At 43.0% G+C, this 23,445-nt stretch overlaps 1 protein-coding gene across 1 annotated transcript in view; it reads left to right on the top strand.

Moving 5' to 3' along the window:
- The window catches only part of CELSR1 (cadherin EGF LAG seven-pass G-type receptor 1), a 329,426-nt gene that overhangs the window by 113,605 nt on the left and 192,376 nt on the right, over window positions 1–23,445 (top strand). The window contains 3 exon segments of the mRNA XM_030217205.1: window positions 1,622–1,750; window positions 1,753–2,259; window positions 22,082–22,304. Of these exon segments, the coding sequence (XP_030073065.1) occupies window positions 1,622–1,750; window positions 1,753–2,259; window positions 22,082–22,304 (859 nt within the window).

Genomic DNA, 23,445 nt, shown 5'->3' with positions numbered 1-23,445 from the left:
TTCCAGAGATGGACTTGCATACATTGGAGACCCAATATATACAAATCTTTCATGCATATTCATTACCGAAACCAGACTGGGGTTGTGCCTTCTGGGCAGAGTTGGAAAACAGTTAACTAGAGTTATATAAATACTACTTTTATCTATTTCACTATTTGGATGTTATTGAAGAGTTGATAGAGTAGGTTATTTTAGTTCCTTTCATTGAAATTTCATTTGAGGCAGGCATGCATGCATTTGTGTGGTGTGAGTGATCTCTGTGGTATTGTTTTGAAGCTTGATCTCTACAGGTTCTAAGGAATGATTGTATGATGCAGCTACAGCTGGGTACACAGAAGCCCAGAGAGCTAGTGACTTGACTGAGGTCACACCAGAGAGGGTCAGGGCAGTGTTTGAACTCCTGTGGCCTTTCATTTTTCCACTCATCTGTGTGTGTGTGTATGTGTGCGCGCGCACGCTCTGACCACCTGATCTTGATTCTTTGTCCAAACCTTCTACTCCTCTTTCAAAACATCAGGTCGCAATCACTCAAAGAAACATATCTTTCTCAACACATGACAGATGATGATAGGTGAGGCTCCCGTCTTCTAGTATGCTTTCTAAACCAGTAAAGTTGCTGAAACTGAGTACCCAGCATCAACTCTTCTTTGTAACTCAAAAGACTAAACTAAACACACAAGCAAAAATGTTACACTTTTTTCTTACAGTTTCTGTAATCCTTATTTAGAATCCTTATGGAAGTTTACACACACAAATAACCCAAGTAAACCCAGTTACTGCTATGGATGTTTTTCCTTTAGCTTGTAAACAGCTTTGATGGGAGAGGGGGTCCCCTCAAAGAGGTGTTGAGTAAATTCTATAAACTAAACATGATATTTAAATTCAGCATAGACGCAGTGCTATTATACTCATCATTCTGGACATTTAATAAAGCATTTATTAGTCCAATAAAAGGCATCACACATTTTTATGTAAGGGACCGATATGACTCTAAATTGTTTGTACTGCAGAATTTTCATTGTCTTCTTGTTAAAGAAAGAGGGCAAAACCTACAAATAACATCTGAATGATTATAGATGTCTGTTGTCCACTATCAGACTTCCCATGTTCATAAGTCTTAGAATATTATATTGTAGACGATATAGATTATGTAATAACAGTATAAACAAGAGCCTGTCAAATTGGACATCAGAATGGAAGGGTAGGAGTGGTTTGGGATGTTTGTAAGATTAGGGGTAGATGATGCTATGCTTTTGAAGGTATGAAAGTATGTGTTTGGTTAACTGTTTCCTGGGAAGGAGAACTCATGATAGCAGGAGGGTATAATGCTATGGTGGGGAGGATGAATCAAATGTGAACAGAGGGAACTTTTTACAGAAAATGCTGTATCACAGACTCTTTTAACTTGAAATACATGATCTTCAAACATGAAAATTCTTGCTCTGTTTACTTGATGAACTTGTTGATTTGTATTGCAAACCTATGTATAGCTATATTGGCTTTGAAAAACTTTATAGTATTTGTGTTTTTGGGTTTATGGATTATGGACTAACTTCTTCTTTCTAGGAAAGATATAGTTGCAGTATTAGGACTGACTCCAGCCTTTCTTCTTTATTTGTAGATGGCATTCACAGTGTGACTGCATACTGCACCCTTCGTGTAACCATCATTACTGATGATATGTTGACTAACAGCATCACTGTTAGACTGGAAAACATGTCCCAGGAGAAGTTCCTTTCCCCTCTTCTCTCACTTTTGTGGAAGGTGTGGCAACAGTGTTGTCTACTACTAAGGATGGTATTTTTGTTTTCAACATACAAAACGACACAGATGTCAGTTCCAACATCTTAAATGTGACCTTCTCTGCTTTGCTACCTGGTGGAGTACGAAATAAGTTCTTCCATTCTGAAGATCTCCAGGAACAAATTTATCTCAATAGAACTCTGCTAACTATGATCTCCACTCAACGTGTCCTGCCATTCGATGATAATATCTGTTTGCGAGAACCTTGTGAAAATTACATGAAGTGTGTATCTGTGTTAAAATTTGACAGCTCTGCTCCTTTCATTAGTTCAAATACAGTTTTATTTCGTCCCATACATCCCATCAATGGATTGAGGTGTAGATGCCCTCCTGGATTTACTGGTGACTACTGTGAAACAGAGATTGACCTATGCTACTCCAGTCCTTGTGGCATTAATGGCCTTTGTCGCAGCCGAGAAGGTGGCTATTCGTGTGAATGTTATGAAGAATACACAGGTATGTGTTATATTTATACATATGAGTAATATACTTGATTTTACAGTTGACTTATTGCAGGTCATTTTTGCTACTGAAAGGTGAAAAGCCTACACGGTTTAATTTTATTCTGGCAGATGTGAAACCCAGTCTTTTTTTTATAACTCATCCAGGTTGAAATGATTTATTCAAGTAAAGACATTTACAATGAGCAATGTATTTTACAAAAGGTTCATTTAACATGTCATCTTCTGTAAAATACTTATATGGGCATGAGAGAGTACATGTATTTGGTTGCCTGGTCAGCAGGAACAGCCATTTTACAAAAATAGAAGTTTGAAAAACAGAGTGACATCAGTTGGGGTTCTGTACATTAAATTGCTGGTACCTACACATGTAGGCATGAGATTTTGCAACCTGCATTTGTAAGTGCTGACATTTAAATGTATAAGTAGCAGATTTTATAAAATACCTTCCTCCTTATTCTGCTAGACCAATCCAGACTTATGGGCTATATCCACTTATTAGCACCACCTATTAGCAGATGGAAGATTCTGGTGACATCATTAGCATGGTACAGCCAGGAATATTCTAGTATTGCTCTACAGTTAGTGAAGGTGGACTGACACAGCAGTTTGTCTTAGCTTTCAGGCCAGATGCTGCATTCCTCAGGCTATGGCTCTCTGGTTGAAGTCTTGCTGGAGGACTCCCCACGGCCAGACCACTGGTTGAGGTAGAAAAGGGCTGTTAGTTCCTCCTCAGTGGCTTGGAGCCCCAACCTATGGGCCTTTGCGCTGTGTTGGGGCCTGTGGGGCATACAGAGGGAGTAAGTTCTGTCCCCACTCCTCTCCACTGGGGCAGTGAGCATTAGAGGTTGGCCCTCTTTCTTTATTGACAAGAATACAGTTTAAAAAATAAATGGATGATAGGAACGGGGAGGCAGAACTGCATGTTAGTGGCATAACAGTCCTGTCAAGCCTTGTTCAAGCAGGTGACAGGCATGTTGTAGTTGGACCTTGGGTAGCTGATTCTGCCTCTTTAGTAGCTGAGGGAGGGCGATGCATCCTCTAGCTGCACCAGTGCAATTCTCTCCAGAGCTTCGGTCATGCTAGCTGGGACTGTGGGACCTGCTGGTTCTGGCACAAAAACACAGCTGCCAGTTCCTTTTGCCCCATGTGCAACAGGGATGGTATTGATTACACCATGAAGCCACAGAGAGTGCTCAGGGCTCTCTCCAGAGACAAAAGCGCTCCCTTAGGGAAGTCTCTATTCCTGCTGTGATTTAATTAATTTAAGTAGAAATGGTAGCCATTTGTCCCTGGACTGCATTTTGTATCTGCAATCTGAGGTGAGTAGGTTTCCTCCTTTGGGGAGGTGGGGGGGGGGTTGGCTAGGGGGACGCTTCCCCTTTTTCTGGATTTGGGGTCATTGGGGTTTGTTGGTCTCAGTTTTTGGCCCCTCTGTCTGAGTGCTTTAGGAAGGCATGGCCAGGTAAACTGTCCCAGGAACCTGGTAGTCCCTGGTAGTCCACTTGTTTCCTTAAGAGGAGTTGTCCTTCCTCATAGACAGGGTACTGTGATGATATGTAAAGTCAGCTGTGACTGAGTAAGAAGAGAGCTGGGCTTGTTGCAGATTACTGAACTTACAATCTGAATTTACTTTCATGTTCGATTGAAAAAAATCAAAACCTTTTCAAGGTCTTCCCAGATTTATTTAGTGAAGTGGATCTGAAACAATATGGGCCATTCTCAGGCATCTAATTTACATGATCAGATTAATGCCCAAGCTATCAGGTCAGGGCCAGGGTCCATTGGCTGAAAGGGACCTCATGGTTTCTGTTGAGGATTAAAGCTACATAAAGGAAGAGATCCTGTTGCAGCATCTAGTGGTGTAGCTTAAGTGGTGCTTGAGAGGAGCCCTACTACAGCTTCTGGTGGTTCAGTGCACAAGAGGAGCCCCATTTATAGCACCTGGCATGTGCAGTTGTACCGAAAAGGAGATTTTGGAGGTCAGGGAAGGAGGGATAAAGAAAGATGAGGGGGTGAGAAAGAGTGGAAGAAGAGAAATGAAAAGTGCAGGAGAGAGAAGAAAAAAGAGAGATGCTGAAGGTGGGAAGAATAGGAATGGTGGGAGTAAAGGAAGGCTATAAAGGATAGAGATTGGGGGGGGGGGGGATAATAGAGGAAAAGGAAATAGAGGCCAGAGCCCATATATGGTGTAGGAAATAGGATGACCACTCAGGTCACAAAGCCATAATTCCCTTTTGAGTCAACATGTCAATCTATGAGCAAGTGGGCGTAAAGTGGAAAGGGGCACCAAAAGCAGCTCTGTCACCCACCCAGCAGATGGTGTCAGAAAGTCAGGGTTCTCTTCCTCCATTTCTTGTATAAGATGTGATACAGCCCTGAAACTTGCCAGTATCTCTGCCTCCAGTAGGTGGGTGTAGAAGGATTCATTGTTGGCCTGGCTCCTGGTAGGATAGACTGGGGTCTATGGGTTGCTGGTTAAACTCCTCTGGCCTGTTAGGCTCTTATAGACTAGTATGTGGACCTTTATCCTAATTGAGCTGGGAGTGGTCCAGTTCCAGGATTCTGGCTTGAGGGTCTCGGTCCTGGTGGGCTTGTACTAAGGCAAGGGGACCTGGGGGAAGAGGGGCTTGTGTTGTACATTCCTTCTGTCATGCAATCTGTAAAAGACTTTGGCAAATGTTTAGCTACCCCTACACTTTGGTTCATTCTTGAGCTATGGTGTGGTCTGAAGGCATTCAGATCTCTTTAGCTGCTGAGATCAGGGAGTCTAAATAATTCAGGTTCTCTGGCTTTCCTGAGGAAAATGGCAGTGGTCTAATTCTCACCAGTTGCCTAAAAGAGGACTAGACATAGGAGCATGAGAAGATCTGAGAAAGGGATGAGTCCTTGGTAGTTTTGTTTTGGCAGGGTGAGTTTGCATCACTGATTGCTCAGGTGACCTACTCCCTATAGATTGTAGAGAGGGCACCTGAAGATGCATCAGAAGGGGACCCTTAATATGCATGAGAGATTTGCATATATTTGACCTAGTAGGCATGCAAATCTCTTCATGCATATTCGTTAGGAAAACCCTGAAAACCTGACCAGCTGGCAGCTAGGACAGTGGCTCTGTTTTGTCATATTGTAAAAGCTTTAAGTTCTAATGAGCTTGAGAGGTTAACATGTTGTAAACTTGAAGTTTCAACAAGAAAATTGTTAAAGTAAGCAGTAATATAACATTAGTACTGTATCAGTTTGAATGGTGTTTGTGAAAACTGCGGGGGTTGAAAATTGAAGGAATGCGTTCACTTTTTTCAGTTGCCATTGACTGGCTTCAAGCAGCATGTTAATAAGAGCCATTGTTGAGCCTTTTGAATGATCTTAAAAGAGGGATTATCTCTGGAGTGGTAATGCTGGATGGAATGCAGCTTTGCTTTGGGCGTTCTAAAATTTCACTTTCCCTATTAAAAAATAGTTTGGAAAGTAATGACTAGAGTGGTAGAATCTGTCATCTCTTGATAAGAGCCACTAAAACTTGATGAGGAATGATGCAGACAGAACTTTGTTCAAAAATGCTCTTAATGGTCAGTAACTAAAAAAAAAAAATTCCCAAAAATATGCCATGTGTTTCCTTTGGAGGATAATTATGCTCTAATAACATGGGTATTTCAGCTTTGAAGCTTGGAGTTGTGGTGCTGTAATTATTATTCATTTATACACGATGAAAGTTTCTCCATCCTCATGAGTTTTATGTTACTGGTGGAAAGGTAAGCAGAGCTTCAAGATCTGTTTTTGATACTGGAATGTATAGTGTGATTAGTTGGTTACTTAGACTTGGCTTGACTTCCTATGGTGATAGGAAGTGAGTGAATAGGAGACAGGCTATCACTGAGCAGGTAAGAATGTTATTTTGTGAAGAAGGAGATCTTGTCCAGTAGTTGAAGCATTCAGTGGAATTTTCAAGGTGACAAAACCCCCTGCACCTCTGACATTGTGCAAGAACTTAAAGCTTTTTAGTTACAAAAAAAAAAAAAAAGCACATTTATACTTATGATTTTAAAACTCATATGTGAATTCAATTTGTTTTGGGGCGACTACATAATGCACTCAAAAATAGTTAGAAAAATTCTTCCAAGACTTGCCTACCAGGGACAAACTACAATCACTACGTATTCTGGTAGTTGCAACTGCACTCTGGTATTTTTCAGGGGAGGAACTACAGTGGGAGTACAATGAGCACTTCTTTGCCTGGCAGGTATACCTACCTCTTACCCCATTCTCTGTTCTATCCCCACAGTGTATATGCAGTGTATTATCTGTATTGTAGTTCAGCATGTAACTGTGTTTACTCCAGCTCAGTGTATAGTCTTTACTCCTAGCGATCATTCCTTGGCACGTGACCTCAGCCTTCCTCTCAGCAGAGCCTGGGTCTTTCATCACCTTAGTGTCACTTCCTGATTGTCCTTACAATCTGTGATCTGATGCCTCTGCATGTGACCCTCTCCCTCCAAGCAAGTGTTGCCTTCAGTGACCACCTTTGTGACCTAGTTTCAGGCACTGACCCTTTTGGTGTCTTTCCTTGCCCTCTAGCTCTAGTCTTGTGGGTTTTCTTCCCACCTCCTCTCCGCAGTGCAGACTCCATCATGCCCCAGAGCATTTGCTCTCTGCTCTGTCCTCCTGAGAAGGTGGAATCCCTTTTTCACCATCAAGCATTCCCATCCATACTTCCCTTTTTTTTTTTTATTTTTTTTAAGCCTATCTTTTCAGGCACCATTCTTTATAATAAAGCAACTCATTCAACAGTCTTTTCCATAGCCCTCTCGCTACATTATCCGTCAACTTACTGAATAAAGTTTATAGTTAGATAAAAATTTGTTATACCGCAAGGCCGTTCACAATAAGCACTTACTATAAAAATATAAAAGCTATCACATACAAAGACTCTTGCCCTGGGTAGAAAGACTTCATGCTGTAAGTTCTGCTCTACTTATATTGCAATAAGTGGTTGAAATTCAGGAAAGTCTCTTTTTTATGGCTAGTTTATGGTTTATTAATTTGGTATACCACCTATAATCTATTTTCTCACCTTCTGGTCATTTTCTTCTTCCCCTGCCTTACTTCTGTAGCCATCTGTGTCTCATTCAAGACCTTAATTGGACTTAAACACTTGACCTCTTCTTGCCAGGCCACAGACATTTAAGCCAGAGACATTGTTGTATTGCTCATAGAAAAATCCTACTTGTCCCCAGGCAAGTGGATTTTCAATCTCCAGATATATGGTTAGCTTGTAGCAGGTTTTAATGATGGAGCTCTGGACTAACCTCGAGGTTCCTCCACTTCAGATCAACTCTTTTAAGTGCTTTTTCCTTGTCATCAAGCAGATGAAGCCATTACGTATGGGTTATGTCCATCAACCAGCAGGGGAGATAGAGAGCACTCAAACTTTCACAGTGCCCTCTTGGCCAGCTAGCTCCACTGCCTCTTCAGTATTCTCTATCTCCCCTAGCAGGGTGGCTGCAGCTTGTTCGAGCTCCAGAAAAATCTGCCGGGAGGTGGTTCCTGGCTTGCCAGTTGTTAACCGGGGTGTTGGAGGCTATAGCAGCCTCACTTTAAAGGCACATAGGTTAGCCCTTTCCCTGCCTTACCCATACCTCTGTGGATGTGGACATATTGCCTTGCTTTCCCTGTCCTTACCCACCAACAGTGGATGCAGGCATATAGGTTCGCCCTTTCCCTGCCTTTCCCAATCATCTGAGCCTCCGGAGTCTTCAATACCTCTGCTTTCCTCACAGCTTTAAAAAAAAAAAAAAAAAAAGGCGCGTCGCGTTTTTAAATGCAGAGACGCTGGAACAGAAGTTTTTGACCTGATTTTCAGCAGGATCGTAGTTGTACACTAGATCCTTTGAGGTAAGAGTGTTTTCCAACTCCTCCAGGGTGGGCCCGCGATCGGGGCGATTTTGGCGCTGAAACCGCCATCTTGGATTTTACCGCCGTTTTTCGGCGATGGCTGCAGACAATGTAAAGCGCTGTTCCACTTGTGGCAAGCGCAAATCAGCAGCAGGGCTCTGTAAATCGTGCTGTACTGGCGTAGGAGCCGGCCCGAGCATGGCGAGCGATGTTTTTTCCCGCTCTGAGCTGGCAGCGGGCGCCATTTTGCTTACACCACATGGCGCGGCCTCCGTGGACATGGAGAGACCTGAGCCGGGTGGGGCACCTCGAGATGAGGTTATTTCAGGAGTGGCTAGCACCGGACAGGATTTGGGTGCCCAGGGTGAGATTTTCTCCCCGGATTTTGTGCTTTTGCTGCATAAAGCATACATGATGAAAAGAGCCCTTCCTCAAGGGTCGCCTGAGGCTCCTCTGATTGCCCCCCCACGATGGATTCTGGCCTGGGACTGCCCAGTGAGGCTTTTTTCCCAGATGCTTGGCCTAAAGATAAGCGCAGAAGGGTTAATTCCCCTTCAGATTTTGGTGCACCTTTTTCCCCCCCGTGGTCGGGGTGTGAGGATTCGGAGAACTCTGACAGACGTTCTTGGTCTGAGGAACCAGAGTCAGGTGCGGATTTACCACAGGATCTGGATGATCCCTCCGCGGTGAGGATTTTCCACCGTGATGAGCTGCCAGCGCTTATTTCAGATACCCTGCAGGCCCTCTCGATTGAAGATCCTGACAGTGGCATGGCCTCCTCGGGTAATCCCAGGATGGCTAGTACCAAGAAAGCTGCTCGGGCCTTCCCTTTGCATGACTCCATCCTAGAGCTTGTTTCGGCTCAGTGGGCTGACCCCGAGGGACCTTTGAGAGTTTTCAGGGCTATGGGGCAGTTATACCCTCTGCGTGAGGGACATATGGCTCGTTTTCAGATGCCCTAGTCACTGCGGTGACAAAGAGAACTACCTTCCCTGTTGAAGGAGGTGTTGCCCTGAAGGATGCTCAAGACCGTAGGCTGGAAACAGCATTTAAACGGTCCTTTGAAATTGCAGGCCTCACTGTTCGGGCGTCTGCATGCAGCTGTTATGCTGTTAGAGCCTGCCTAGCTTGGCTGCAACAGGCAGTGGCTCAGCCCGGAGATGGAGCGGAGCCCTTCTTGGATGTGGCTCCGCGGATGGAGGTGGCCTTGTCCTTTCTGGCTGATGCCCTTTATGACCTTGTCAGAGCTTCGGCTAAACAAATGGCAGTAGCAGTGGCGGCTCGCCGTCGTCTGTGGCTACAACACTGGGCAGCGGACATGGCCTCTAAGCAAAGGTTGGTGAAGTTGCCTTTTCAAGGACTTCTCCTATTTGGTGAGGAGTTGGAGAAAATTGTGAAAGGCCTGGGTGATCCAAAACCCCAGCGCTTGCCCGAAGATAGGCAGAGGCCTTCCTCTAAGGGCCAGGCGGTCCACTCCTCGTACAGACCTCGCTTCCGTGAAGCTAGAAGGTACCGCCTGGGGCATTCTGCTGGGTTCACTTCACATGCCCGTGGTCAGCAGAGGAACTCCTTTCGCTCGGACAAGCGTCCCGCAGTCGGTGGCTCAAGACCAGGAGTTCAGGGGCGACCCTCTCAATGATGGTGCGCCGGCCCTCTCCTCGATGCCTGTCATCGGAGGACGGCTTTCCCTCTTTGTCGAGGAGTGGGCCAAGATTTCCTCAGATCAGTGGGTTCTGTACCTGATCAGAGATGGATACAGAATAGAATTCAGCGCCCCAGTAAGAGACGTGTTTGTGGAGTCCCGATGTGGTTCTGCCGTCAAACGGGCGGGCGGCGGCGGTGGAGTCACCTGTCCCCTTCACAATCTCTAGAGTTTTTGGGGGCAGGTTCGACACAGTCTCGGGCTATGTGTTCCTACCCGAGCTAAGGCGGTGCAAGCTTCAGAATCAGGTCCGTCTGCTCCTGAGGATGCCCCGCCCGCGAGCTTGGGACATTGTCCAGCTGCTGGGATCGATGACAGCCACGATGGAAGTGGTACCCTGGGGGAGAGCGCACCTGAGACCTCTACAGTATTCCCTACTCCGGAGATGGTCTCCTTTTTCTCAGGATTACCTATGCAGACTTACTTGGCTCCCTGCGGCCCGACTCAGCATGGAGTGGTGGCTCTCGGACAGCATGCTGCGGCGAGGAATGCCGCTGACGCTCCCCGTTTGGTGCCTGGTGGTAACAGATGCCAGCCTGAAGGGCTGGGGCGCATACTGCAAGGGGAAGCATGCCCAGGGTCTATGGACACCCGAGGAGTCGGAGTGGTCCATCAACCGCCTAGAGTTGAAAGCGGTGTTTCAGTCGCTTCTGGCCTTTCAAGTGACCCTGGAAGGATTGGCTGTCAGAGTGATGTCGGACAACACGACAACGGTGGCCTATATAAATCGACAAGGCGGAACAAGGTGCAGAGCACTAGCCGCGCAGGCCGAACTGATTTGCCACTGGGCCGAGCTGCATCTTCAGTGTCTGTCGGCAGCTCATATTGCAGGTCAGAGCAATGTGCAGGCCGATTATCTGAGCAGGCATCAGATCGATCCAGCAGAATGGAATCTGGCAGACGAAGTTTTCCTGCAGATCTGTGCCAAATGGGGCAAGCCCGTGATGGATCTAATGGCGACAAGTGCCAATACCAAAGTCCCGTGCTTCTTCAGCAGACGGAGAGATCCTCGCTCGGCGGGGTTGGATGCCTTGGCTCAACCTTGGCCTCCGGGTCTACTTTATGTGTTTCCCCCATGGCCCTTGATAGGGCGCCTGCTCTTGCGGATTCGGCTGCACCCAGGAGAAGTGGTCCTCATCGCCCCGGATTGGCCAAGGAGACCTTGGTATGCAGACCTCCGACAGATGCTCCTGGAGGCTCCTCTGCCGTTACCTCTGGTACCGAACCTGTTGACTCAGGGACCGGTAGCCATGGAGTGGTTATGGTGGTGAAGTTGTTTGTATTATGCTGTGAGGTGAGTACAAGACATTGTGTTTTCTCAGCATTCAGTTTTAATTGGAATGCATCCTCCCAGGCGTGCATGATTTGGAGGCTTTGGTTGATCTTGTTGGTGATTTCGTTTAAATCATGTTTAAACGGGATATAGATCGTGACATCGTCTGCATATATGTAGGGGTTGAGGTTTTGATTAGCTAGTAATTTAGCTAAGGGTATCATCATCAGGTTGAAGAGGGTGGGTGAAAGGGGGGATCCTTGGGGGACTCCACATTCGGGTGTCCATGGGTCTGATGTGTCCGCATTCGTTGTTACTTGGTTGTGATTTTGTGGTCAGGAATCCTTTGAACCAGTTCAGAACTTTACCGCCAACTCCGAAGTATTCCAGTATGTGTAATAGTATTTGATGATTGACCATGTCAAAGGCACTGGACATATTAAATTGTAAGAGGAGTATGTTGTTGCCAGTTGCACTTGATTGTTTGAATGAGTTCATTACAGACACTAGTACCATTTCTGTGCTGTGATTCGACCGGAATCCTGATTGGGACTCGTGTAGAATTGAGTGTTTATCTAGGTAGTCGGTGAGTTGTTTCGTCACCAAGCCCTCCATAAGTTTGGTTATAAGCGGAATGGATGCTACTGGGCGATAATTGGTTAAGTCCATATGCCTTTAGGGACCCTGATAGTGGAAAGTTAAGCCCCTGATGCAACCTCTAGGAGGTGAAATGTGGCCACGTCGGGCATCTGATTTTAATAAGCTGTGTTTGCTCTTTTATCTTTGGTCTGCTCTGTTGATTGGAGGTGGCTCTAAGCCTCTGTTGTCCTTGCTGTTACTTTGCATTTGTCCACATTAAATTTCATTGGCCATGCAGTCTTCCAGTTTTTAAGGTCTTCTTGCAATTTTTCACAATCTGCATGTATTTTGACAACTTTGAATAGTTTTGTGTAATCTGCAAATTTATCCAAGATGTATAGTCATCTTGCTGTTTAAGTAAATCGCTAGTAGATCTCTTAGTGCATGCTAACAGGAACATTTCCTCAAGATGCTTTAGTGCTTCCTGTTGTAAGCTTTTTGAGGTGTGCTAAGTCCGTGTTAGGGCTTAGCACACCTTAGTAAAAGGGCTCCTACGTGACATACTGGGGTTCACAGGGTGAGTAGCAGTGAATGGATTATACTGTGTAAGGCTTTGAACTTGATAACTATGGAGAATAATCTGTTTTTTTCAAGTACAGTTACCCTTACTGACACCTGGCAACAGGTGCCTTTTGAGAGTCAACTGACCCATATGTCCCCTGTTTTTTTAAAATTTGGTTCAATTTATTTGATATACTGCCTAAATAATAAAAGTCTAGGTGGTTTACAAGTAAAGTTATTGAATAATTCAATCTAAAAAGGGAAGTTGTAAATTAAAAACAAAACGAAGACCATAAAAGACAAGACATTAATACAAGAGGAAAATAGGAAGAGGCAAAATTACAAAATAGATGGACATCATGGGAAGGTAAAACAAGAGGAAGGTAACATAGTAACATAGTAAATGACGACAGATAAAGACCTGTACGGTCCATCCAGTCTGCCCAACAAGATAAACTCATTTTACATGGTATGTACACCCAAGTTTGATTTGTCCTTGCCTTTCTCCGGGCACAGACCGTAGAAGTCTGCCCAGTACTGTTCTTGTACTAAGTTCTGAAGCTAACATCGAAGCCCCTTAAAATTTACACTCCAGCCCATCCCTATCTATTCAGTCATGATCAGGGCGTAGACCGTAGAAGTCTGCCCAGCTCCCGTTTTGTTTCCAGTTACCGGCATCGCCACCCAATCTCCGCTAAGATTCCACGGAACCATTCCTTCTAAACAGGATTCCTTTGTGTTTATCCCACGTATGTTTGAATTCCTTTACCGTTTTCATCTCCACCACCTCCCACAGGATGGCATTCCACATATCCACCACCCTCTCCGTAAAAAAATACTTCCTGACATTAGTCCTGAGTCTGCTCCCCTTCAACCTCAATTCATGTCCTCTAGTTCTAGCGCCTTCCCGTCTCCGGAAAAGGTTCATTTGTGAATTAATACCTTTCAAATATCGTTCACGGAGAAGCTCCGACCTATATGTCAGACCTCATAGACCTGCCTACTAGGAACACAAAAAGATCATCACGAACATTCCTCAATCTCCACTACCCCAGCTGTAAAGGACTAAAATATAAAACCCCATACGCATCCAGTTTCTCCTACATATGCACACAACTATGGAACGCATTACCGAAGGCCATAAAAACAATACACGACCTAGCAATCTTCTGAAGACTACTGAAAACTGACCTGTTCAAGAAGGCTTACCATAACGATCCATCCTAGATACAAAATAATTAGACTTTACACGAACTAGACAAAAACGAACTATTGTCGCGCTTGACTGTTTAACCTCATTGCTATTAACGAAAGCTTCACAACTTGCACTACCACTTTATTTCCTAAGTTGAAAATGATATCTTTATAGTCGATGACCTAACTTATGTTACAACTCACTTTATCACTCAGATACCTCTATGAAATACCATAATGTATTCCTCGGCACCTTAAAGCAAAACCATTTGTAATTTTGTACCCGGAAAAGGAAGTCAATCAGAAACCTCTATGTAATACCACAATGTATTCTTCTTTACCATGTATGTATGCACCTTAATGCAATACCATTTGTAATTTTGTAATTCTGTACCCGGAAATGGCGATTGCCATTCCGGCATAATGTAAGCCACATTGAGCCTGCAAATAGGTGGGGAAATGTGGGATACAAATGCTACAAATAAATTATTAAAAATATCTCCCCTGTTTCTCCTTTCCTCCAAGGTATACCTGTTCAGGTCAGCAAGTCTCTCCTCGTAGGGTTTGCAACGCAAATCCCATACCATTTTTTGTAGCTTTTCTTTGCACCGCTTCCAGTCTTTTTACATCTTCAGCAAGATACGGCCTCCAAAACTGAACACAATACTCTGAGTGGGGCCTCACCAACGACTTATAGAGGGGCATCAACACCTCCTTTCTTCTGCTGGTTAATGCCCTCTCTACGCAGTCTAGCATCCTTCTGGCCAAGAGAGATCTCATCCTTTTGAGCAGTTGCAAGCCAAACATTTTAGAGCAGAGGAGTCGAGCCAACCAGTAAAAAGCAAAAGTTTGTATGTTACCTAGATAAATGAAATAAAAAAAATTAAAACTAAACTGAGAATATTACGATTATTGGTTTAAGAATTAACACTTAATTCTTGAATTTAGATTACTTCTTCTTCTAATTTTTATTTTATGTGACGTCAAAGATCATTCTATTTCTTGAATTAAATGTGCTAAAGCAAAAGCATTTTCTATGAAGAGAATACGAGTGTAGCCAGACCATTAAGGGCTGCAGCACTTGCCAACTGGTCTTTAAATTGCTAATCTGGTAGTCCTGTAGCACACAGTTAGAAATTCATCTGCTCACTTTGGGGCCTTTTGACTAAAGTACTGTAAGGTTTTGCCCTTACTATGCTGTAGCAGCAGGAATAAATATGCAAATAAGTGCTAAAATGTTCTTTACCATGCATTAAGACAGTGTGCAATTGATGTGCAAATCAGCACGCATTGTCATTCCAGTCTGGTACATTAACTACTTAATACATTTTAGTAAAAGGGCCCCTTAAAGATTGAGCATATCACACCTTGCGTTTTTTTAGATTCCTCTTCTAAACTGTGTTTTTTTTTAATGTTCACTAATATATTGTCTTGGAGCTATATATACTGAGTGAAGTTGTGTTAAGTGCTAATTGCTAATAAGTAGTTGACTCACAGATAATTAATCATCATTACTTATTTACTTTCATGCAGTATTGAAGCACAGTCCAGGGGTTTGGCATTTTACTGTAGGCAGGCAATATTGAAGTATGATCCAAGGCTTTTGTCATTTTACACTAATATAGGCAACAGTTATTACTGCACAGCATTGCAACCAATTACAATATATGACATTTATACAGTAATGAAGAAAACTCAGAATATTTGAAAAATGATTACATTGTATTATGGTAAACATTTATAACCCATGCATATCTCAGTTCACTGGGGCTCATAATAGAAAAGGTTGGGCGTACCCAAGTTACAAAAACATAAAAATCTAATCTTAATATTCAGAAAGACAGAAACTTTTGAAATAACCAGGTTTTTAACAGTTTACAAAAAGTCTTAAAATTAGTTTCATGGCATATGATCTTTGTAGCATATTCCACCATTTTGCCACCTGCTAAGAAAAGGTAAAAAGAAAACTCGGTTTTATAAATTAACCACACAGGAGGACGATACTGACGTCAAATAATGTCTAGAAATGGTATTATAATTTTTGTTAGATATATCTATGAGATTAATCATGTATAGTGGTGCTTGACCATACAAGGTAAGAAAAACAACAGCAAAATTTAGAAACTGAGCATGCCTTGTCAGATTTTTCTTGGACCTGGGAGCCAGCCCAAAAATATAAAAGTTGATGACTGAGAACTCTCAAGACATTCTAATTGTGCCCACTGAAGCTGAGCTTGGGGTTTGGTGGAGGGAAGAGGCTGAGAAACCTCTCCGCCATTAGCTTTTAAGTTTTGCAGGATTCACTTCTGAATCTACTGCATTTGTTTTCCCATTCTGTTTGTGTTAGGGAGAGGGAAGGCCATAGGGGACTAGGAAAGCTTTTGAAATCAGCACTCTTTGCTTGTGAGCAACACTGTGCTAGCGTGTCCTGGTTACTTGTATCTGAGGAAACTTTCTTTTTTTTGCTTCAACTATTGCCATTGTCTATCCGTACAAATCTGTCTTGTTACTTTTAGCACACACAGTTCTCTCCCCCCCCCCCCCCCTTCCTGTCTCTAATAGTCTCCCTCTGTGTCTCAACCCCTCTCACCGTTATCCCCAGCATTTTCTCTTTCATTTATGTCTGTCTTTGTGTCAGGGGTGGGAAACTTACCACAGCTCAAACTGTGTGGCACTAACCAGAAAGTTGGGTTATTCCTTAGGGCTACTCAAGGACAATTACCAGCAGTGACACATGTAAGGCTAAGTAACTGAGCTGAAGAAAGGAAACTATAACCTGGGCTGCTCAGAAATTGAAGTCAAGTATTTGCAGTACTGATCTCTGCGCTTTGTGTATCTCTATGAAAGACTGACATATGGGTCTTCATACATGGCGCTGTTGTCAGTCTGACAAGGCCTAGTAGCAGGCCACAGAGGGAGTGGAGGAGTGGCCTAGTGGTTAGAGCACCGGTCTTGCAATCCAGAGGTGGCCGGTTCAAATCCCACTGCTGCTCCTTGTGATCTTGGGCAAGTCACTTAACCCTCCATTGCCTCAGGTACAAACTTAGATTATGAGCCCTCCTTGGACAGAGAAATATCCAGAGTACCTGAATGTAACTCACCTTGAGCTACTACTGAAAAAGGTGTGAGCAAAATCTAAATAAATAAATCTCGAACAATAAGGCTTGTGTAAAGACCAGTTTTCACCTTCATTCTAGTGTGAGTTACATGTTATTTCAGTCAGTTGTTCTCGCTCCTGGATGTAAAAGAAACGGTTGCAACAACAAAAAACCTTCATTAACCAAAGTTTGGACAACTAGGGAGATATCTCAGGTGCACTACTCCTGCGGCAGACCGGACAATTTCCCCATGCTGTTTGAGTACCCTGGAAAGGAGACAAAGAGGATAAGACCTCAGTATTCCTCAATCTCCACTATCCTAACTGTAAAGGGCTAAAATATAAATCCACATACGCGACCAGTTTCTCATACATCTGCACGCAGATATGGAACGCACTACCGAAAGCCATAAAAACAACGCAAGACCTAACCATCTTCCGAAAACTATTGAAAACGGATCTTTTCAAGAAGGCATACAACAAACATACATCTTAAATACTAAATAACAACACTATGCAAGATCTATACAAAACCGAAATCTTACCACATGACAAACCGAAATCATACCACCTCTTTGCTAGTAATGACTAAGCACTACCACTTTAAACCTTATGTCGAATAGGGAATATCAATAGTCGCTGACCTAATGTATACTACAATCCAAACTATTACTCAGGAACCTTCATGCAGCACCATAATATATTCTGCTTTACCATGTATGTATACACATGATATATATATACACCACGACCTGTTCCATATATGTTATGCTCCATGTATGTCACCATGCATGTCTGCACCTTAACGCAATATCATGTATAATTCTCATACCCGGAAATGGCAACCGCCACTACGGCAAATGTAAGCCACATTGAGCCTGCAAAAAGGTGGGAAAATGTGGGATACAAATGCTACAAATAAATAAATAAGTATACCTAAGTTTGGTTGGCTCTCCCTTCATCTATCTCATATTCATATCAGTTAAAAGATCCATACTACAACATTCAGTTAAAAGCAGTCTGTTATTTTTCCAGAACCCATTTGTTGAAGTGCATACACTCCTAGACACGGTTCTCTTGTATTCCTGCTTATATTGCCAGCACTGCAGCCATGCTTCAGCAGATAAGAGATATCTGCTTGCAAAGCTATATAGTGATGTTGCTCTGCTTATATTTACTTAAACCCCTTCCTATGGAATGCCATCCTGCTTGATTTGAGGAATGGTGCTTCACTATGGCTGCCTGGGGCTATTCTTGGGCTTCCCTCCATGCTATTAACTTTACTGTTTTGTTTTCTTTTATATTCTCTTCTTTCTTTTCTCCTTTTACATTTTATAAACTGATTTATTGCATTTATCTGCAAAAAATGGTCTATAAAATTGTCATTAAAAAGTAAAATAAAACTTATCCATAGAGTTATTCAGTATTGCAAACACTTGATAAATGGGTATCCAGAAATTTATGAGTGAGTTTTTTTTGTGAAAGGTGATGAGTTGTTTGAGAATACATTTTACTATGACTTTTGATAGTGTTAGAGTGGGTAGTGTAACCATTTAGCAAAAAAATTGTAATATTGGTGTATGGCTAGATCGTATTGTGAATGATGACCATCGCATTATTAGGTTTTATGCAATTGCACGCTTTCCCTCAAAATTGATAAACAATTGGGCATGTGTTTGTAGAATAAGATCAGTTATGCTTGTAGCTTAATTGGCTAATTAGTGCTAAATTGGTGAGAAGTATCAATAATTGGCCTTAGCAAGCACTAATTGGCAGTTTGTGTCTATGTGCGTAACTGACATGCCCCTATTCTATAAACTGAACACCTAATTTCTATAGCACACAACTCCAGGTGGGCGTGGACATGGGAGAGGCATGGGTAGGTCAGGGATGTGCCAAGCAATTATTTTTTGTAAACTTTATTTATATTTTGCAAAATACACACAAATAACAATGAAACAAATCCAAACCCAACCAAAAGAAAGACCAATGCATATATCTTACTGGGTTCCTTCAATATGCCGCATTGTATAAATGCCCAACATCAGGTCATTAAAATCCCTTAACTCTCCCCATCCCCCCCCCCAACCAATCACCCCTCCCTCCCCCCTGTACAAGATGTTGCAGCACCAGGATCAGGTTACAATCCTTCTTCCTATGATCAAGGTTGAGTGACCTGAGGCAATACTGGCATCAATTTTTCCAACCAGGTGATATATCCATTGCAAGTGTGGTGAAAAGATAGGAGCCTAATCCTCTTAATTGCTGTCAATTTGGACATCAAGTAAATATGATATAGTTTTGAGATGAAGTTGGTGTTCCCTGGCAGAGCAGGTGTTTTCCATGCTGAAGCTATACCCAAGCAACCAGCTGTAACAGGTGAACCGGTTTCCTCTTATGAAAGGTGAGGATGAAGGGACCAATTTTGAGTAAACAGAACAGCCATAGATTTGACCAGTGGCACCTCCAAAATCTCCGAAGCCCTGACCTGATCCCAATAGGCATGGGCCACAGGACAAGACCACCATATTTTTTCAGAAAAGTCCCTTGTTCACTGCAGGCCCACCAGCACAGATCATTTCCCTGGCCATACATGGCTTTTACACAGGTGTGTGTGTGGGGGGGGGGGGGTTGGTAATACCATTGATACAGCATTTTATAACCATTCTCAACCATATTAGATGCTGTAGAGACACGCAATAAAGAATTTAGATTTTTCTCCCTTTCTGTGGTCTCAAAATTAGCACCCAAGGTATTCTCCCAGACCATATTATATTGAGTGAGTGGGGGATTCTGTTGTAGTAAAGCTCTATAGAATCTCTACCACTACTGCCCTGTACCGCCCGCTCAATGAGGGAAGTTTCCATCAGCAGCTCAGTCCAAGCTTTACAGCGGACAAAATACTCCAAGAAATTAGTTGTGATATTATATAATACTGTCATTTATGCACTTAACTGTCTGTATTTGGGTACAAGTGTTTACACCAGCCTTTGAGCAGGCATGAATGCTCGCACCATGCTGGTATTCTATAACAGTACTTCCACATGGAACTACCATATTTTTAAGGGTTCTCATTGACTCCTGATAGAACCCAAGTGTAGATTTGAGGTTATAGTGCTGACCTTTAAGGTGCTATAAGGAATGGGACTTGAGTGTTTGAGACTTACTGACCTGAACGTTTATACCCTGGAGGAAAGGAGAAACAGGAGTGATACGATACAGATGTTAAAATATTTGAAAGGTATTAATCCACAAACAAACCTTTTCCAGAGACAGGAAGGCACTAGAACTAGGGGACATGAATTGAGGTTGAAAGGGGGCAGACTCAGGAATAATGTCAGGAAGTATTTTTTCTCAGAGAAGGTAATAGCTACCTGGAATGCCCTCCCGCAGGAGGTGGTGGAGATGGAAACGGTAACAGAATTAAAAAATGCTTGGGATAAACATAAAGAAATCCTGTTTAGAAGGAATGGATCCAAAGAAGCTTGGTGAAGATTAGGAAACAAAGCCAGTACTGGGTAAACGTCTACAGTCTGTGCCCTGATCGTGGAGTGGAGTTTTTCAGGGGCTTTGACGTTAACTTCAGAAATTTTAGAACAAATACAGTGCTGGGCAGACTTCTATGGTCTAAGCCCTGAAAATGGCAAGGACAAACCAAGACCAGGTATACATATGATGTATGATAAATAGCAAGAAACTATAGTTCTGTGGAGTGCATTAAATTGTTAGAAAATGGAAAAAAGAACGCACACTGGTGTGTTGGACCGTTGACGTACACGTTACTTTATATCTGCACCTGCCTTTGAAAGTTAAGTTTTTCAAGTTTTTCACATTGTTTTGGATCCCTAGCTCTTCTGTGGAGGTTTAGCATTTTCTAGATTCTGAAATGTGGGGGTTTTTTATGCCAATGAAGATAAGACACCCAGAAAACTATGTCAACTTCTGTTGTTAACATTAACTTTTTGGGTTGGAAGCTGGGCTAGATTCAGAGGCTTCCCCCCCCCCCCCCCCCCCATTTTTTCTGTTTTCTAAGAATTTAATGCACTCCACAGAATTATAGTCCTTTGAAGAAGTATAGTTTCTTGCCATTTATCGTTATGAGAGATTTTTGTGTAGCAATATAGACTACTCTCTTTTCCTTTTTCTGGGATGTATAAATATGAAGTATCATATACCATATGTATCGAGTTTATCTTGTTGGGCAGACTTGACGGACCATACAGGACTTTATCTGTTGTCATCTATTAGTTACTATGAGCCTAATTGCTGTACTGTGCAGAGATGAATTTCCTGTTCATACTTTATGTAGATGTGACTAGATTAAACAAGGGATAGAGAATCCTCATGTTTTGGCACCAAGACTGTGGAACTCTATTCCAGAGAAAGTTCATGCACAGAGGAGAGCATTTGAGATTTCAAATGCGTGTAAAAGCATGGTTATTTGGGGCAAGCTTGTTAGGATATTTTATACTGAATTGGAATGGCATATAGCTGGTGGAAAGTAGGTCTGTGCTGGTGGGGAGGGAAATTTAGTTGGGGCAGAGATCTCTTCTATGTATTGATTTATTATTCTTTCCAAACCAATGGAAATAAAATATAAATAAGGAGTTGAGAAGTCTGGGGCCAAAATATTTCTCAGGGACCCCCAGGTCTAATCTACCTCATTTTTGAACCTGATGTCTCTCTTCACAAGTTTTCCCATCACACCCATAGGAGCCAACTTTTCAAAATTATTGGGGGTGCTAAGCCCAGTGGAAATAACCCCTCCCTAGACACATACAAGGAATTTTCTCAATACTGGGGGTGCTCAAGCACCCACAGCACCCACAGAGTCGGCTCCTATGATCACACCAGCTTTGGTCCTGTTTTGTCAAATTTTCAGAATTAAGTTTCCCCCTTCCCCATTCCTCCTCCCCAAATGGGAATTTAGCAGTTTCGCTTGTGCAGCACAGAAACTGATACACTGAAACATAGCAGGGGAATTGCCTCTGGCAAACTGCATGGCCCTTCTGGTCTCTCTCTCTCTGTCATGCACACATACATGCACCTGCACCCATGAAGCATGCTCTGTGTTTTTTCCCTAAGTGCTGCTACACCGCTTTCCCTGATCGGCTGCTTCTTAGTGATTCTGATATGAAACCTAGTGACCGAATCATATAGCTTGATTAATAGTTACTATGTATATCGCCATCTAATATATGTTTTACCACATAGTGGCACCCTGTGGGTAAACTGTAAAATCCCTCTGGCTTCATATATTGTATCGCCTGTTTTCATTTTATTATTCTTTCCATGCCAATAGAATGTGTATTTCTTTGTTCAAAGACAGAGATAGCAGAGATGCACACGTGTATTTATGCATGCAGAGTGGCTGGAAAGAATTCCATGAACTATGCTCCATATGCTTTCCCTATTTGTCTGAGTTATGTATAGTTGTGAATTGCTCTGGGTTCCTTTAAAGAAGGAGCTAGTAATACACATAAATTTATGTCCTCCTGATATTTCTTTTTGATTTATTCTAGGAGAACACTGTGAAGTGAGCTCCCGCTCTGGTCGTTGTGCCCCAGGAGTGTGTAAGAATGGGGGTACCTGTGTTAACCTGCTCATTGGAGGCTTCAAATGTGAGTGCCCACCAGGAGAGTACGAGAGACCCTACTGTGAGATGACCACCAGAAGCTTTCCAGCTCAGTCTTTCATCACCTTCAAGGGCCTGCGGCAGCGCTTTCACTTCACTGTTTCCCTCATGTAAGTTTACCTCCTTCACCAACCTGGACTGTGCAAGTTTCAAACTTTGTTTGCATTGTTGCTGACTCTGTCAGTACTCGCTCCTTCATCCCAAAGCTAGTCATTGAATCTGTTCAATTTTTCCTCTCCTGGAAGAATGTAGGGCTACCATCCAATAATCACGGTGTGTATGGGATTATCAGTGAACATAAGAAATTTGTATGGTTATATTTACATTCTTTTTGACCACAGGGAGGTTTAGTGACTTTTTACAAGGTCACTTAGCAAGCAGTAGATAAGTAATTAGAATTGTATGTACAAGTTGCGGACTCTGTGATTTTTCCATTGCATCACTCTCCCAGTCCTGATAGCATGTGCTACCTGTGACATCAGTGTAGCATGCTCTGTGCAACTGCTGCTTTAATAATAATCAAATATTAATGTCTGTGACAGCAGCTGGTCTCTGCAGACAGTGCAGCATTGTTCTACCTGACTAGCAAGGTGTAAATAACAGTTTTTTTTCTGAGATCCACCCTCATTTGCTTTTCTTTCTGCAGTGGAAAAGAAATCTAGGTTGAAAAATGGCAATGGGTACCCCCCCCCCCCCCCCCCGCCAGCACTTTTTCTTTATATTTTAGGAATTTAGTGCATTGGGGCTGTTGAGACCAGAGGGATGTTTGAAAATATATTGGTAAATTGCAAGGTAACAATATAAAAGGTAGAAACAACAAAGGAAGACATTTTGACTAAGAGGCAGAAGTCTTGGCATGTAGATGCAAATTTCCTCTATCAGGAAGTCTTTAGGAAACCCTGTTCTCCTATTTTCCAAAACTCCAAATTGCATACAGTCTGCCTGAAGTACTGCAGTGTTCAGAACTACTATAGTTAGGGTTACCATATGTCCGGATTTACCCGGACATGTCCTCTTTTTGAGGACATGTCCGTACAACCGGGTGGGTTTTGCCAATCTGCCCATTTGTTCGGATTTCTGGACAAACAGGCAGGCTGGTGGGCTACGGCCCGCCCGCCAGCCTGCCTGCCCGGTTTGTCCAGAAATCCGGACAAACGGCAGATTGCTAGCCTCCCTACCCTTACTTACTACTGCCCTGGTGGTCTAGTGACCTCTTCTGCCTTCGGGGCAGGAAAGAGCCTCCTCTTTCCT

Source organism: Microcaecilia unicolor, chromosome 10 (genome assembly GCF_901765095.1).
Source record: "Microcaecilia unicolor chromosome 10, aMicUni1.1, whole genome shotgun sequence".
Classification (NCBI taxonomy): Eukaryota; Metazoa; Chordata; class Amphibia; order Gymnophiona; family Siphonopidae; genus Microcaecilia; species Microcaecilia unicolor.
Note: the sequence above shows the minus strand (reverse complement) of the source record. Positions and strands in the feature narration are given on the sequence as shown.